A 17,454-nucleotide genomic window follows, 5' to 3' on the forward strand; every position below is an offset into this window, starting at 1 on the left:
CAATCCCACTGCTGGGCATACACACAAAGGAAACCAGAATTGAAAGAGACATGTGTACCCCAATGTTCATCGCAGCACTGTTTACAATAGCCAGGACATGGAAGCAACCTAGATGTCCATCAGCAGACAGAGCAAAGTAAGTCAGAAAGAAAAAACACCAATACAGTATATTAATGCATACATAGGGAATTTCGAAAGATGGTAACAATGACCCTATATGCGAGAAAGCAAAAGAGACACAGATGTATAGAACAGTCTTTTGGACTCTTTGCGAGGTGAGGGTGGGGGTGATTTGAGAGAATATCATTGAAACATGTATATTACCATATGTGAAATAGATCGCCAGTCCAGTTTTGATGCATGAGGCAGGGTGCTCAGGGCTGGTGCACTGGGATGACCCTGAGGGATGAGATGAGGAGTGAGGTGGGAGGGAGGGTCAGGGTAGGGGACACATGTACACCGATGGCTGGTTCATGTCCATGTATGGAAAAAACCACCACAATACTGCAGAGGAAGGTAAACTTCCAAACTCATTCTGTGAAGCCACCATGACCCTAATACCAAAACCAAACAAAGATGCCACAAAAAAAGAAAACTACAGACCAATATCAATGATAAACATAGATGCAAAATCCTTAACAAAATTCTAGCAAACAGAATCCAACAACATGTTAAAAAGTTGATACATCATGACCAAGTGGGCTTTATCCCAGGGATACAAGGTTCTTCAATATCTGCAAATCAATCAATGTAATACACTACATTAATAAATTGAAAGATGAAAACCATATGATTATCTCAATAGATGCAGAGAAAGCCTTTGACAAAATTCAACATCCATATATGATAAAAACCCTCCGTAAAGCAGGAATACAAAGAATATACCTCAATGTAATAAAAGCTGTATGTGACAAACCCAAAGCAAACATTATCCTCAATGGTGAAAAATTGAAAGCACTTCCCCTAAAGTCAGAAACAACACAAGGGTGCCCACTCTCACCACTACTATTCAACATAGTTTTGGAAGTTTTGGCCACAGCAATCAGAGCAGAAAAAGAAATAAAAGGAATCCAAATTGGAAAAGAAGAAGTAAAACTCTCACTGTTTGCAGATGACATAATCCTCTACATAGAAAACCCTAAAGACTCTACCAGAAAATTACTAGAGCTAATCAATGAATATAGTAAATTTGCAGGATATAAAATCAACACACAGAAATCCCCTGCATTCCTATACACTAACAGTGAGAAAACAGAAAGAGAAATTAAGGAAACAATTCCATTCACCATTGCAATGAAAACAATAAAATACTTAGGAATATATCTACCCAAAGAAACAAAATACCTATATATAGAAAACTATAAAAACTGCTGAAAGAAATCAAAGAGGACCAAAATAGTTGGAGAAATATACTGTGTTCATGGATTGGAAGAATCAATATAGTGAAAACGAGTATACTACCCGAAGTGATCTATAGATTCAATGCAATCCCTATCAAGCTACTCACAGTATTTTTCAGAACTAGAACAAATAATTTCACAATTTGTATGGAAAAACATAAAACCTCAAATAGCCAAAGCCATCTTGAAAAAGACGAATGGAACTGGAGGAATCAACCTGCCTGACTTCAGTCTCTACTACAAAGCCACAGTCATCAAGACATTATGGTACTGGCACAAAGAGAGAAATATAGATCAATGGAACAAAATAGAAAGCCCAGAGATAAATCCATGCACCTATGGACACCTGTATATAAAAAACTATAAAACACTGGTGAAACAAATCAAAGATGACAAATAGATGGAGAAATATACCATGTTCATGGATCAGAGGAATCAATATAGTGAATATGAGTATACTATCCAAAGCAACCTATAGATTCAATGCAATCCCTATCAAGCTGCCAACAGTATTTTTCACAGAACTATAACAAATAATTTCACAATTTGTATGATAAGACACTTTATCTTTGACAAAGGAGGCAAAAATATACAACATAGAGAAGACAATCTCTTTAACAAGCGGTGCTGGGAAAACTGGTCAACCACTTGTAAAAGAATGAAACTAGAACACTTTCTAACACCATGCACAAAAATAAACTCAAAATGGATTAAAGATCTAAACATAAGACCAGAAACTATAAAACTCCCAGAGGAAACATAGGCAAAACACTCTCTGACATAAACTACAGCAGGATCCTCTATGACCCATCTCCCAGAATATTGGAAATAAAAGCAAAAATAAACAAATGGGACCTAATTAAAATCAAAAGCTTCTGCACAACAAAGGAAAATATAAGCAAGGTGAAAAGACAGCTTTCTGAATGGGAGAAAATAATAGCAAATGAAGAAATGGCCAAAGAATTAAACTCAAAAATATACAAGCAACTCCTGTAGCTCAATTCCAGAAAAATAAATGACCCGATCAAAAAGTAGGCCAAAAAACTAAACAGACATTTCTCCAAAGAAGACATACAGATGGCTAACAAACACATGAAAAGATCCTCAACATCACTCATTATCAAAGAAATGCAAATCAAAACCACAATGAGGTACCATTTCACGCCAGTCAGAATGGCTGCGATCCAAAAGTCTACAAGCCATAAATACTGGAGAGGGTGTGGAGAAAAGGGAACACTCTTACACTGTTGGTGGGAATGCAAACTAGTACATCGACTATGGAGAACAGTGTGGAGATTCCTTAAAAAATTGGAAATAGAACTGCCACAATACTGTAAAGTAATTAGTCTCCAATTTTTTAAAAAATGTTCAATAGCCACATACTAAAAGTTGATTTATTGATGGGTATATAAATCATATATGAGTTTGTTTCATATAGATAATCCAAAATGAAACATACACTGTACACTATTGCTTTGTTTAAAGTTTTTTTGTTACATAGGTTAAATCAAATATTTTTACTAAATTTCAAGTTACAACATAAACATGAGTAATTCTTAACCTCAAATTCTGTTAGCTGGGTATTACATCTAAATCTTGTGTAATTTATATAAAAAAGTTTATCTATTGTATTTGCACAAAATACATTTCTTTATAATAAAATGATCAAGTTGTTTAATATTATACACTGTCAATTTTCATTAGAGCACATTTTGAGCTGCTAAAAACAGTGTTTGTACAGAAGTAACACAGCCAGAGACCATGACAGCTCTAAGTGGTAACTTCCCTGACAACTGAGTGAATCGGCAGCTCGCAGTCAAGTCTCTCACAAAGGTGTCCTTTGTTTGAATTCCAGAGATTCTCTGGGTTGCAATTTAATTTTATTTGAGAAATAAACCAACTGTTCCAAGATACAATGGGAAACAAATAGCCTTGGAGTCTACCTCAACCTTATTAATTAGATTTCAATACTATTATTACGCAACTATTTTGTCCATTAACTAATGTTGAAATACTACAACATGCTCACATATTTGCCCTAATAATGAGAACAGTTTTTATTTCACATCATTATTTTTCCTATTTCATAACATTATTTACTTACTTTTTCACACCATTCTTGATTCAAATTTTATATTTGTAAGGACCCTTGGAGCATGGCAACCCCCTCCAGTATACTTGCCTGGAGAATCCTCATGGACAGAGGAGACTGGTGGGCTGCAATCCATGGGGGCGCAAAGAATCGGACATGACTGAGTGATTAAGCACAGCACGCTTGGCAGTTATTATTGGAATTCTGTTTCTGATATGCTTTGGGAATTTGTTAGAACACCTGAAATGGTCACTTCTGTGGCCCAGAAGAATTATAATGTACTATTAGGATGTCCACTCAAAGAGGCATTCTGAGTATGGAGTTCAGAGGAAAAGTTATATCATTTAATAGAAAGACAAAAACATCTTCCTTACTGTAAGGACAGGAAACACATAGAATTTTGACTTGTTATTCATCTCAAATGAAAACTTATAAGTAACTGATTAATTTGTACAAACCCAAGCAGTTTTTTTTTCTTTCTTATCAGCCTTCCTTACTTTCTCTAGTTAAAACATCTAAGTGAGTAAGAATCAAGATTCACATATATAACTCACCAATATTAATAAAGTACCTCAGAATAACATACAATGAATCTAACTATTCTAACCTTAATATTTCTACTGCTGATCCTGCTATAAAACTTAAGATGGCAGGTATGCCTTTTCCTAAACTTTATAGTTATTAACATGTAAAATGTTAATCATTCAGTCATATCCAAATTTTTGTGACTCCATGGACTGTAGCCCACCAGGCTCCTTTATCCATGGAATTCTCCAGGCAAGAATACTGGAATGGGTAGCCATTCCCTTCTCCAGGGAAATCTTCCCAACCCAGGGAATGAACCCAGGTCTCCTACATTGCAGGCAGATACTTTATGGTCTGAGCCACCAGGGAAGATCATTAACATATAAAATGATCATAGTATCAACTTAAAAACTTAAGGGAATAATAAATTGTTTAAAGATAGATTGGGCTTCCCTGGTGGCTCAGACGGTAAAGAATTCCTGAAATGCAGGAGACCTGGGTTTAATCCCTGTGTCAGGAAGAGGAAAAGGCTACCCACTCCAGTATTCTTGCCTGGGAAATCCTATGGACAGAGAAGACTGGTGGCTACAGTCCATAGGATCACAAAAGAGTTGAACATGACTTAGCAACTAAACAACATTAAAGTTGAGAAAATTAACATTTAAAACAGATTTCCTTTAGAATAGAATAGAATTATAGAAATTATAAGAGTTACAGGGATCAGAAATATTAATCAATTTTTTTTTTTGCTGTTTGTTTTATAAGCAACAGAAGTTTATGTAGTTATGTAGAAGTTTATGTAACAGTAGTTATATGATAACTACTTTGGAAACTGCTCCCCCAAAACCAAATAATGCCTGAACCTAACAGGTGAATAAAAATGACTTTGGATATTTTAAAATAATAGATTAGAAGATCATTTGTAGTTTTCCCCTCAGAACAGGAGTGCTTTCAGCTGGACAGTAAATTAAAAACCACATTCAACAGATGATTGATCTGGCTGCATCTGAGCCCACTCCTGGGAAAGTTACCATGCAGAAGCTGGGCACTCTTTCTCACAGAAAAATATTTTTTACTTCCACATGCAATAGGCTTTGTTTCAATCAAAAGAGAAAGAATTACTTTTAACAGAGAGTTATATGCCTTAATATTTGAGTTAACTGGATTATCTATTTTTTGTCACAACTCTTTGGAGTTTTTATTAAAATTCTCTCTGTTATTACAAAATAGGCTTATTCCCTAGTAGAATCATTTATGTGGAATAAAAACTGGTAAATAACTAATAGAAGAGCATCAAAGAAATTAAGAAATCTTGCATCAAATTAACAAGTACTGCCTCTGTAGATACTTTGTCCAAACACACTGGCCCATGCATCCTTGACAAGCAGAAAGCAAGCTTGGCTAAGGGAGTCCATAAAGAAGGTAATCATATGCAGTAAGTCTCAGAAAGGACAACTGGAAATGCAGACAGTAACACTGAAGATGGATCAGAAAAAAAACTATAAGATGTTTTATATCTGAAAATGCATAAAGAAATGCAATTAGAATATTTTGAAATATAATCATAATCTATTTTTAACACATTGACTAGCTAGTTAATACATTGATATTCATATGCATTCATGTTATATATTTATTAATATATTAAGAAATTCCAATGTCTTTGAAATGGATATTCCTTATTCCTTAGCCAAAATTAAAAAAACAAAAAGATGGATATATTGTACAGATACAATCTTGGTGATAAATTAAAAATATAACTTACAATCATCCCAGGAAATATTATTCTTTCTTCATGGTGAAAAATCATATATCAAAAGAGAAAGCTAATGAGCAATGGGATATATTATGACAGTGTAAACCAAAATTTTTCCAAAGCGCAATATTTTTCCATGCTTTTATCCCACCCACCTTCTATGTCCTTTGTAATGAATATATTCTATGACAATATCAAGGTTCCATTTGTTGTTCTCTAAATTGTACTCAGACATGTAGCTTTGTGCCTTTTCTCTCAAACCCACAGTTGCTTAAAAACAATGGTGTATTGTAACTGTAGTTAAATTACCTTGGCAACAGTTTTACCCATCTTGAACAATTTGGTATCAATTAATGAAGTCAGTGATTGCTTTCAGTAAGAAGCTGTGCTTTTAGGGATTGAAAACATGGTGCACACATCCCCAATCTTTACTTTTTCTTTATAGTAACTAAGATGTTACTTTCTGATCATTAAATTCAAATTCTAACCCCAGTGAAGTTTCAGAATCTGATTATGTCAAACCGTGCCACCTGGTCTGTAACAGGAAGAGTGGACACCTTACCTCACTTTCAGATTGCCCTGTTGGAGCTGTCCATCGTACACTGACAGAATATCGAAGTCCTCTTCCAGAGCAAAGGTGTGGAAGGACAGCTGTATCCGATTGCGCTCTCCCGTGATGATGATCCAGGTGCAGTTGGCGTAGTTGGGGTAGCCGTGGGGGAACCCCGGGCTCTCGATGGTGCCATTGGGACCCTGAACTAAGCCCCCACAGTTCTGACCTGGAAAAGAACACACACAAGAAAGCATATAAGCTTGGCCTATCTTTAAGTTATTCTTTGTAAAATTTTCCAGCCATTATGTTTTTTTTTTGGGGGGGGGGGGGGGGGGCAAGCTGTACGTTCTGGTTTGGAGGATCTCAGTTCCCCAACCAGGAATTGAACCTGGGCCATGACAGTGAAGTCCAGAATCCTAAACACTAGACCACCAGGGAACTCCCTGGCCTGTCTTTATAACGATTTATTGTGTGATCTTTCATGCACAAATGCTGAGTGATAAATTGCAGCAGTATTCTCCAGTGTTAAAAAATAGAGAATGCGTGTGTGCTTGTTCATGCCCAACTCTTTGCAACCCCATGGACTGTGACCCACCAGGCCCATCTACTCATGGAAATTTCCCAGGCAAGAATACTAGAGTGGGATAGCAACAGAGAATAAGATGGCAGAGGAGTAGGTGGGCATGGAGTACATCTATCCCTATGGATACATCAGGAATACACCTTCAGACACAAGTGCAGACAGAATGCCAGCTGAGAGTGGACAGAAGTACCTAATCAATGGAAAAGAATATATAGAACCATGCAAAACTTGGAGAGATGAACGAACTAGAGGGGAAAACAGGAGTGTTAATAGGACTGGACCTGCTCTCCGTGGGTGGGGGAGCTGAAGCAGGGGTCCCATCCCCACGTGGGGGCAATTGTCTGAGTCAGAGGGGAAACATTTAAGGCTGAGAGTGAAACAGCTGATCAGTGGCAGCCTAAATGGAATGAAAATCAGACAGTCCTTGCCTCAGCCATAAATACCCCAGACAGGAAGTAGGGTCCCCTGGAAGGCACAGCGACTGGGAGCTGGAGTTTAAGGATTGTGGAGCAATCCCAGGGTGAGGGCTGGTGTTGACTGTGGAAGGACAGATCAAGGGGGTTTGAGGGAGGAGACTGTGGTCCAAATGCCTGTGGAGGACAGCCAGGGAGCCATGGCAGCAAGGGGATATTGTTGAGTCATGCGTAGGGGGTGGAGCCATCACCATAGCCTCCCTCTCCCCACACTGAACAATAGAGAGGCCGGCCTGTCAAACGCCTGATGCACTGAACTACAGAGTAGGACCCTACCCAGGGTGCCCCATTATGTGCCTGACACACTGATCTACAGAGTAGGGCCCTAGCCAGGGGGACTCCCTCTATGTGCCTGACAAGCAGAGCAACAGAGAAAGACCCCAGGCAAGGGAGCCCTCTAAGTGCCTGAATGGGTGGAGTCATGGAAAAGACTGGACAAACAGGCTTTCTGATCACCAGCTACAAGAGGCTCAAAAAAGAGACTCTGAGAGGGCCGTAACTCCTGTGGTGGAGGCAGTCGGTGTCCCTACACACTTGGTGCTGCCAGGGTCCCCGCAAACCAAGCAGCTATGCCATCTTCATGCTCAACTCTCACTAGGGCAGAGCTGCCACTGGCAAAAAAAAAAAAAAAAGTCTTCCATCTATGCGCACAGGGTCACTTCAGTAGTGTTTGATTCTTTGCAGTCTTAGACTGTGGCCAGCTAGGCTTCTCTGTCAGGGACAGGGGTTCTCCAGGCAAGAACACTGGAGCGTACTGGCCCATACTGGTTGCCATACCCTTCTAGAGCACTACATTTCCTGCTGCCCTAGCCACCAACTCCCCTGAGTACCTGGTGCTGCCAGAAGCCCTGCAACCCAAGCAGCTGCACCACCTCTACACCTGGCCCTCACAGGGCAAATCCAAGTCCTCCAGGGCAGCCTCAGGAGCAGACCTCAGTGGATGCCCCACATGCAGAAGTGGAAATTAAACCACAATTGAAACCCAGGGGCAGTGTGGCTAAGGAAGAAGACCCAAAACCTTCCCACCAGCTGTACAAGTTGCAGATTAAATCCACACAATCAACTAGGCAGACTCTGTGTCAATGGAATATATATATAAGGCCATTGAGAGCTCCAGCAAAACAAAATGCACCAGTTCTGATAGCTGTGGACATTGGAGACAAGAACACACAGGAGTTGGGCCAGATTAGAATCTGAGCTGCCCCCAGGGCAGGTCCACAGATCAGCACAGTGCTGGAGGGCATCCTATGGAGATAAGGTGAACTGTGACTCCCAGGGAGGGAAAGGACTCTGAGAGCAGTGACTCAAGAAAAACATTTATCATTCTAGTGTTTTGACTTGTTCTGTAGACTCTTTTGGACTTTTTTCTTTCTCTTTTTCCTTTTTTCCCTGCTCTGTGGTAGTTGGTGATTTTATTGGCACTATGAAATCTAATTAAGCTTTTGAGCTTCTTTTTTTTTTTTTTTTCCACAGTCACATTTTTTATTGCTGTTATACACCTCTGTTTCTATGTTGGGTTCTTGCAGTTCTGGGGAGGTTTTCGGCTTTTTTTTTTCCTCTTTTCACTTAAAAAAATTTTTTAAGCCTATTATTATTTTTCTACATTTATTCCTTTGTTTGCTTTTTCCCTTGCAGTTAATCTTTAATGTATATAAATCTTCATCTACCTCTATTTAACTTTGTATATCTATTCTTTCTTTCTTTTCTTTCTTTCCTTTACTGTCAACATATTTGTTAGTTTTATTTTCATTGCTTTATTCCCCAATTAGCATCTTGCTTTAGTTTTGTTTTCCAGTTTGTGCTTTAGTTAGTTTTGTACTGGCTGGTATAATTTTTGGTTTCCTTTGTTCACCAGGTCAATCTACTGTACTTTATTTTTGTTGGACTGCTTTGATTTTGCTCATGGGTGTATATGTATATGTGTATATGCCATTATTTTAATTATTATTTGCCTGTTATGTAACTGCCATTTGTCTGGGGTTCATTTTTGGTTTCTCATTTTTGGATATTTGTTTTAATCTCACTTAATGCCATAACAAATCACTTGTGGAATCTTTGTTCCTGACCAGAGATCAAGCCCTGAACCTTTGGAGTAAGAGCACTGACTCCAAGACCCTAGGCTACCAGAGAATTAATCCTAGGGAGTATCAAACAGTAAGAACTCACACAAAGGAAACCACTTGAATACAAGACCCGGCATCCCCAACCACCAGTAGCATCCTCTGCAGATTGCCTCATCTAAACAACAAACAAAACAAAAATACAAACCCAATCACCAGCAGACAGGATTACCACCTCACTCAGTCTTGACTATCAGAGGAAAAACAAACACACAAACAAAAACTCAGCACAAATCTCACCCTATAGGAAGCTTACACAAACCACTGGACCAATCTTAGGAGGGCAGAAACCAAAGGAAGAATGAATTCAACCTTGAAGCCTGGGAAAAGGAGACCTCAAGCGCAATAAGTTAAAAAACAATAATGAAAAGGCAGAAAAATACTGTACACATGAAGGAACAAACTAGAAAACCGGAAGTCCAAACAAATGAAGGGGAAATAGGCAAACTACCTGAAAAAGAATTCAGAATAATTACAATAAAGATGATAAAAATCATTGAAAACAAAATGGAGAAAATGCAAGACTCAATCAACAAAAGCATAGAAGAATTAAAGAATAAACATACAAAGACAAACAACACAAATACTGAAATTAAAAATACTCTAGAAGTAATCAATAGCAAAATATCTGAAGCAGAAGAACAAATGAGTGAGCTGGAATATAAAATGGTGGAAATAACTTCTGAAGAGCAGGAGAAAATAAAAAGAATGAAAAGAACTGAGGATAGTCTCAGAGACCTCTGGACAATATCAAACACAAAAACATTTGAATTATAGAGGTCCCAGAAGAAGAAGAAAAAAAGAAAGAGTATGAGAAATTTTCAAAGAGATTATAGTTGAAAATTTCCCCTTCCTGGAAAAGGAAATAGTCAATCAAGTCCAAGAGGCAAAGAGTCCCATACAGGATAAACCCAAGGAGAAAAATACCAAGATACATGTTAATCAAACTAACAAAGACTGAACACAAAGCAATATTAAAAGTAGCAAGGGAGAAGCAAAAAGTAACATACAAGGAAAACCCCATATGCTTAACAGCTGATCTTTCAGTAGAAACACTGCAGGCCAGAAGGGAATGGAAGGATATATTTAAATTACTAAAAGGGAAAAATCTACAACCAAGATCACAGTACCCAGCAAGGATCTCATTCAAAATTGATGGAGAAATGAAAAGTTTTTCAGACAAGCGAAAGTTAAGAAGATTCAGTACCACCAAACCAGCTTTACAACAAATGTTAAAGGGACTTATATAGTCAAGAAATACAACAGAAGAAAAAAGATCTAGACCCAAACAACCCCAAACAATTAAGAAAATGGCAATAGGAACATATATATCAATAATCACTTTAAATGTAAATGGATTAAATGCTCCAACCAAAAGAATCAGACTGGCTGAATGGATACAAAAACAAGACCCATAAATATGCTGTCTACAAGAAACCCACTTTGGACCTAAAGGCACATTTAGACTGAAAATGACAGGATGGCAAAATATATTTTAAGCAAATGGGAAGCGGAAAAAAAAAAAAAGCTGCAGTAGCAATCTTTATATCAGACAAAATAGACCTTAAAATAAAGAAGATTACAAGAGATAAGGAAGGATACTACATAATGATCAAGGGATTGATCCAAGAGGAAGACAAAACAATTGTAAATATCTATGCACTCAACATAGGAGCACCCAGTACATAAGACAAACACTAAGAGACATAAAAGGAGAAATTGCCACTAGCACAATAATAGATTTTTAAAACCAACTGAAACCAATGGAAACACAACTTTTAAATAATACATTAGATGAGATGGATCTCACTGATATCTTCAGGACATTCCATCCAAATGCAGAAGAACACACCTTTTTCTCAAGTGCACATGGAACATTCTCCAGGATAGACCATGTCTTGGATCAAAAATCAAACCTCAGTAAATTTAAGAAAATTGAAATTGTATCAAGCATCTTCTCTGACCACAACACTGAGACTAGATATCAATTACAAGAAAAAAAAATAAACAACACAAACACATGGAGATTAAAAAACACATTTCTAAATAACCAACAGGTTATTGAAGAAATCAAAAGGGAAGTCAAAAATTTCTAGAAACAAATGACAATGAAAATAGGACAAGTTAAAAACTATGGGATGCTGTAAAAGTGGTTCTAAGAGGGAAGGTTATAGCAATACAACCCTACCTCAAGAAACAAGAAAAAAAATCTAATAGACAACCTAACTTTACACCTAAAACAACTGGAAAACAAGAAAAAAAATGGCGGAAGGAAAGAAATCATAAAGATCTGAGCAAAAAATAAAATTGGAAGAAACAATAGTAAAGATTAATAAGACTAAAATCTGCTTCTTTGAGAAGATAAATAAAATTGACAAATCCTTAGCCAGACTCATGCAGAAAAAGAGAGAAGATTCAAATCAACAAAATTAGAAATGAAAAAGGAGAGGTTTCACAGACAGTGCAGAAATACAGAGGATTATAAGAGACTATTTTGAATAACTACATGGCAATAAAATGGATAATTTGGAAGAAATGGACAGATTCTTAGAAAGTTCAATCTGCCAAGACCAAACCAGGAAGAAATCAAAATTATGTACAACTCAGTTACAAGCACTGAAATTGAAGCTGTAATCAAAAATCTCCCAATAAACAAGGCCTATGACCAGATGGCTTCACAGGAGAATTCTATCAAACATTTAGAGAAGAGATAATGCCTATCCTTCTAAAACTCTTTCAGAAAACTTCAGACGAAGGAACATTTCCAAACTCATTCTACGAGCCCACCATCACCCTGATACCAAAATGAGACAAAGACAATACAAAAAGAAAAAGAAAAAAGAAAACTACAGGCCAATATCACTGATGAACATAGCTGCAAAAATCCTCAACAAAATTTTAGCAAACACAATTCATCATCACAACAAAAAGCTCATGCACCATGGTCAAGTTGGGTTTATTCCAGGGATGCAAGGATTCTTCAATATAATCAAGTCAAACAATGTGACACACCAAATTATCAAATTGAAAGATGAAAATCATATGATAATCTCAATAGATGCAGAAAAAACCTTTATCAAAATCCAGCACCCATTTATAATTAAAACTCTTCAAAAAATGGGCATAGAAGGAACCTACCTCAACATATTAAAGATTATTTATGATAAGCCTGCAGTAAACATTACTCTCAATGGTGAAAAGCTGAAAGCATTACCCGTAAGATCAGGAACAAGACAAGAGTGCCCACTTTCAAAACTATTATTCAACATGGTCTGGAAGTCCTAGCTACAGCAATCAGAGAAGAAAAAGAATAAAAGGAATCCAGATTGGAAAAGAAGCTCTCATTGTTTGCAGATGACATGATACTGTACATAGGAAACCCTAAAGATAGTATCAAAAAATTACTAGAGCTAATCAGTGCATTTAGAAAATTTGCATGATATAAAATCAATACACCAGAAGTAACTTGCTTTTCTATATACTAACAATGAAAAATCAGAAATAAAAATTAAGGAATCAATCCCATTCACCATTGCAACAAAAAGAATTGAATATCTCGGAATAAACTTACCTAATGTGACAAAAGAACTGTACACAGAAAATTATAAGATACAAATTAGAAAGAAATGTAAAAAAGCAAAATGGCTGTCTGAGGAGGCCTTACAAATAGCTGTGAAAATAAAAGAAATGAAAAGGAAAGGAGAAAAGGAAAGATATACCCATTTGAATGCAGAGCTCCAAAGAATAGCAAGGAGAGATAAGAAAGCCTTCTTCAGTGATCAATGCAAAGAAATAGAGGAAAACAATAGAATAGGAAAGACTAACGATCTCTTCAAGAAAATTAGAGATACCAAGGGAATATTTCATGCAAAGATGGGCTCAATAAAGGACAGAAATGGTATGGAGCTAACAGAAGCAGAAGGTATTAAGAAGAAGTGGCAAGAATACACAGAAGAACCACACAGAAAAGATCTTCCCGACCCAGATAATTGGATGGTGTGATCACTCACCTAGAGCCAGACATCCTGGAATGCAAAGCAAAGTGGGCCTTAGGAAGTATCATGATGAACAAAGCTAGCGGAGGTGATGGAAGTCCAGTTGAGCTATTTCAAATCCTGAAAGATGATGTTGTGAAAGTGCTGCACTCAATATGCCAGCAAATTTAGAAAACTCAGCAGTGGCCCCAGGATTGGAAAAGGTCAGTTTTCATTCCAATTCCAAAGAAAGGCAATGCCAAAGAATGCTCAAACTACTGCACAATTGCACTCATCTCACAGGCTAGTAAAATAAAATTTGCGCAAAATTCTCCAAGTCAGGCTTCAGTAATACATGAACTGTGTTCCAGGTGTTCAAGCTGGTTTTAGAAAAGGCAGAGGAGCCAGGATCAAATTGCCAAGATTCAATGGATCATCAAAAAAGCAAGAGAGTTCCAGAAAAACATCTATTTCTGTTTTATCGACTATGCCAAAGCCTTTGACTGTGTGGACCACAATAAACTGTGGAAAATTCTGAAAGAGATGGGAATACCAGACCACCTGACCTGCCTCTTGAGAAACCTATATGCAGGTCAGGAATCAATAGTTAGAACTGGACATGGAACAACTGACTGGTTCCAAACAGGAAAAGGAGTACATCAAGGCTGTATAGTGTCACCCTGCTTGTTTAACCTATATACAGAGTACATCATGAGAAATGCTGGGCTAGAGGAAGCAAAAGCTGGAATCAAGATTTCCAGGAGAAATATCGATAACCTCAGATACGCAGATGACACAACCCTTATGGCAGAAAGTGAAGAACTAAAGAGCCTCTTGATGAAAGTGAAAAAAGAGAGTGAAAAAAGTTGGCTTTAAAGCTCAACATTCAGAAAACTAAGATCATGGCATTTGGTCCCATCACTTCATGGTAAATAGATGGGGAAACCATGGAAACAGTGGCTGACTTTATTTCTTCTGGGCTCCAAAGTCACTGCAGATGGTGACTGCAGCCATGAAATTAAAAGACACTTGCTCCTTGAAAGAAATGCTATGATCAACCTAGACAGCATATTAAAAAACCGAGACATTACTTTGCCAACAAAGGTCCATCTATCTATTCAAAGCTATAGTTTTTTCAATTGTCATGTATGGATATGAGAGTTAGACTATAAAGAAAGCTGAGCACCAAAGAATTGACACTTTTGAACTGTGGTGTTGGGGAAGACTCTTGAGAATCCCTTGGACTGCAAGGAGATCCAACCAGTCCATCCTAAAGGAAATCAGTCCTGAATATTCATCAGAAGGACTGATTCTGAAGCTGAAATTTCAATACTTTGGCCACCTGATGAGAAGAACTGACTCATTGGCAAAGACACTGATGTTAGGAAAGATTGAAGGCAGGAGCAGAAGGGGACGACAGAGGATGAGACGATTGGATAGCATCACCGACTTGATGGACATGAGTTTGAGCAAGCTCTGGGAGTTGGTGATGAACAGGGAAGCCTGGCGTGCTGGAGCCCATGGGTTACAAAGTGTCAGACATGACTGAACAACTGAATTGAACTGAACTGAAAAAAAGGAAGATCCCAAAATGGTGGAAGAATAGGAAGGGGAGGACACTTTTCCCCCACAAATTCACCAAAAGATCATTTCAGTGGTGAGCAACTTCCACAAAACAACTTCTTAATGCTGATGGAGGACAGCAGGCACCCAGAAATGTGCCCCATTCTCTTCAAAAGTGGTAGGGCAAAATATAAAAGACAAAAAGAGAGGCAAAAGTGTTAGGGATGGAGACCCATCCTGAGGAGGGAGTCATGATAAAGGAGAAGATTCCAAACAGCAGGAAACCCTCTTAGTGTCAGGTTTGTGGGGAGTTTTGGAATCTCAGAAGGCAACATAAACAGGAGAAAAACAAAACAAAATAAAACCCACAGAAAATGTGCCTAACCCCAACTCCCAGCAGAGTAGCCCAGACGCTCATGTCTGCCACCAGTGAGCAGGGGCTGAAAAGGGAGGCACAGGCTGCATGCTTAGGGTAAGGACCAGACCTGAATGCCCTGATGACAGTCTGAGGGAGCTAACCTGAGGTGGCAACCCAACCTGTGGGATAGCCAGAGAGAAAAAAAACAAAATGAAACTTTTGCGCAAAAGGATCAGAGAGCAAAAGATTGAGTGAATACCAAAGGAGAGCTATCCAGCTATGTACAGGCCCCTCCCTCCCACCAGAGGCAGAGAGGCAGGTGGGGGGCCAGCCAGAATCAGAGGCAAGGGGCAATCTCAGCCCCAGAGACTGGCATCCTCCACCAAACTGTGAGCAGGCTCCCAGTTGCTAACCACATCTTCCTGGGATCCTAGATGGTTAACATCTGCCAGGAAGGACTCAGCCTGAGATCAGCTCCTCAGAGCAGACACACAGCACGCCTGAGACGGTGCTTTTGCAGTGCCCCAGGTAACTGAGCGCCTGGACCAGGGAGGTGATAAAGACACATGGCTCACCTGGAACAGTGCATTCACCAAGCACTTGGTCGCCTGAGCTGCTCAGACCTGGGAAGGACACAAAACGCACACACCCAACCAAGTCTGTGCTCTTGTGGTGTACCCGAGAACCTGAACCTGAGCAGCTTAGACCTGTGAAGTGCACGAAACCCAGGGCCAACTTTGGACAGCCCCCTTGCAGAGCAACCTGGAGCCTGAGCAGTGCAGACCTGGAAAGCACATGCTCCCGTCAGCTGGGGCAAACCCAGTGTGGTCCATACACTGTGAGCACTCCCCACACACACACCACTGATATTTGTTTCCAGAGTTACTCTGTCTCCATAACACAATTGAACAAGTGAGTCTAAATAAGTGACCACCTTTGCCCCTTTGTGTCTGGGTGGAAATTAGACACTGAAGAGACTTGCAAACAGAGGAAGCCAAAATAAGCAAAGAAGAGGGAACTGCTCTGGAAGTGACAGTTGCAATAGATTAAAACCATGTAGTTAACATTGACTAAGCATTGGAAGGGGCCTATAACCTTAAGAAGTACAAGCTGGAACAAGGAACAGTCTGAAACTGAACTGATCCCATAATGCCCACAACAGCTTCAGAGAAAGTCCTAGATATATTTTTACTATTATCATTTTTAAATTTTTTTTATTTTTAAGTTCTTTATTACTCCTTTAATTTTAATTTTTATAACCTACTATTGCCTTGCAAAAAATATACCCTATTTTTAAAGCAAATTATATATATATATATATATTTATAATTTTTGTGACTGATTTTGTTTTCTATTTTTAATATTGTATTTTTGGGAGTCTAATCTCTAGATTTTTCATCTTTGCTTTTTTGTATTTGTTATCAATTTTATACCTTTAAGAATTTAATCTTCACTATCCATTTTTACTTAGGGATGTGATTACTGGCTTGATTGCTCTCTCCCCTTTTCACTCTCCCTTTTCTCCCCAAGGTAACCTCTATCTCCTCCCTCTCCTTCTCTTCTCTACTTAATTCTGTGAATCTCTCTGTGTGTTCTGGATTGTGGAGAACGCTTAGGGAACTGATTACTGGCTAGATTGGTCTCTCCCCTTTGACTCCCTCTCTTCACCTCCTGGTCACCACTATCTCCCTCCTCCCACTTCTCTTCTCCATGTAACTGAACCTCTTTGGATGTCCCTCACTGTGGAGAATTTTTTCACCATTAACCTAGGTGTTTTATCATCTGTGCTGTATGGGTGGAGAACTCTTGAGGCTACTGTAAGAATAAGACTGAAAGCCAGAGGCAGGAGTCTTAAATCCAAAACTTGAGAACACCAGAGAACTCCTGATTCCATGAAACATTAATAGACAAGATCTCATCCCAAAGCCTCCATACCTACACTAAAACCAAGCTCCACACAAGAGCCAACAAGTTTTGGAGCAAGACATACCATGCTAATTCTCCAGCAAAGCAGGAACACAGCCATGAGCATTAAAATACAGGCTACCCAAAGCCAT

General features: G+C 38.6%; 1 protein-coding gene across 1 annotated transcript in view; it reads right to left on the reverse strand.

Moving 5' to 3' along the window:
* Positions 1 to 17,454, reverse strand: part of CSMD1 (CUB and Sushi multiple domains 1) — a 2,078,553-nt gene that overhangs the window by 1,681,117 nt on the left and 379,982 nt on the right. Inside the window, exon 2 of the mRNA XM_040243208.1 lies at positions 6,336 to 6,552. Within this exon, the coding sequence (XP_040099142.1) occupies positions 6,336 to 6,552 (217 nt within the window). The remainder of the gene's footprint in view (positions 1 to 6,335; positions 6,553 to 17,454) is intronic.

Source organism: Oryx dammah, unplaced genomic scaffold (genome assembly GCF_014754425.2).
Source record: "Oryx dammah isolate SB20612 unplaced genomic scaffold, SCBI_Odam_1.1 HiC_scaffold_7, whole genome shotgun sequence".
Classification (NCBI taxonomy): domain Eukaryota; kingdom Metazoa; phylum Chordata; class Mammalia; order Artiodactyla; family Bovidae; genus Oryx; species Oryx dammah.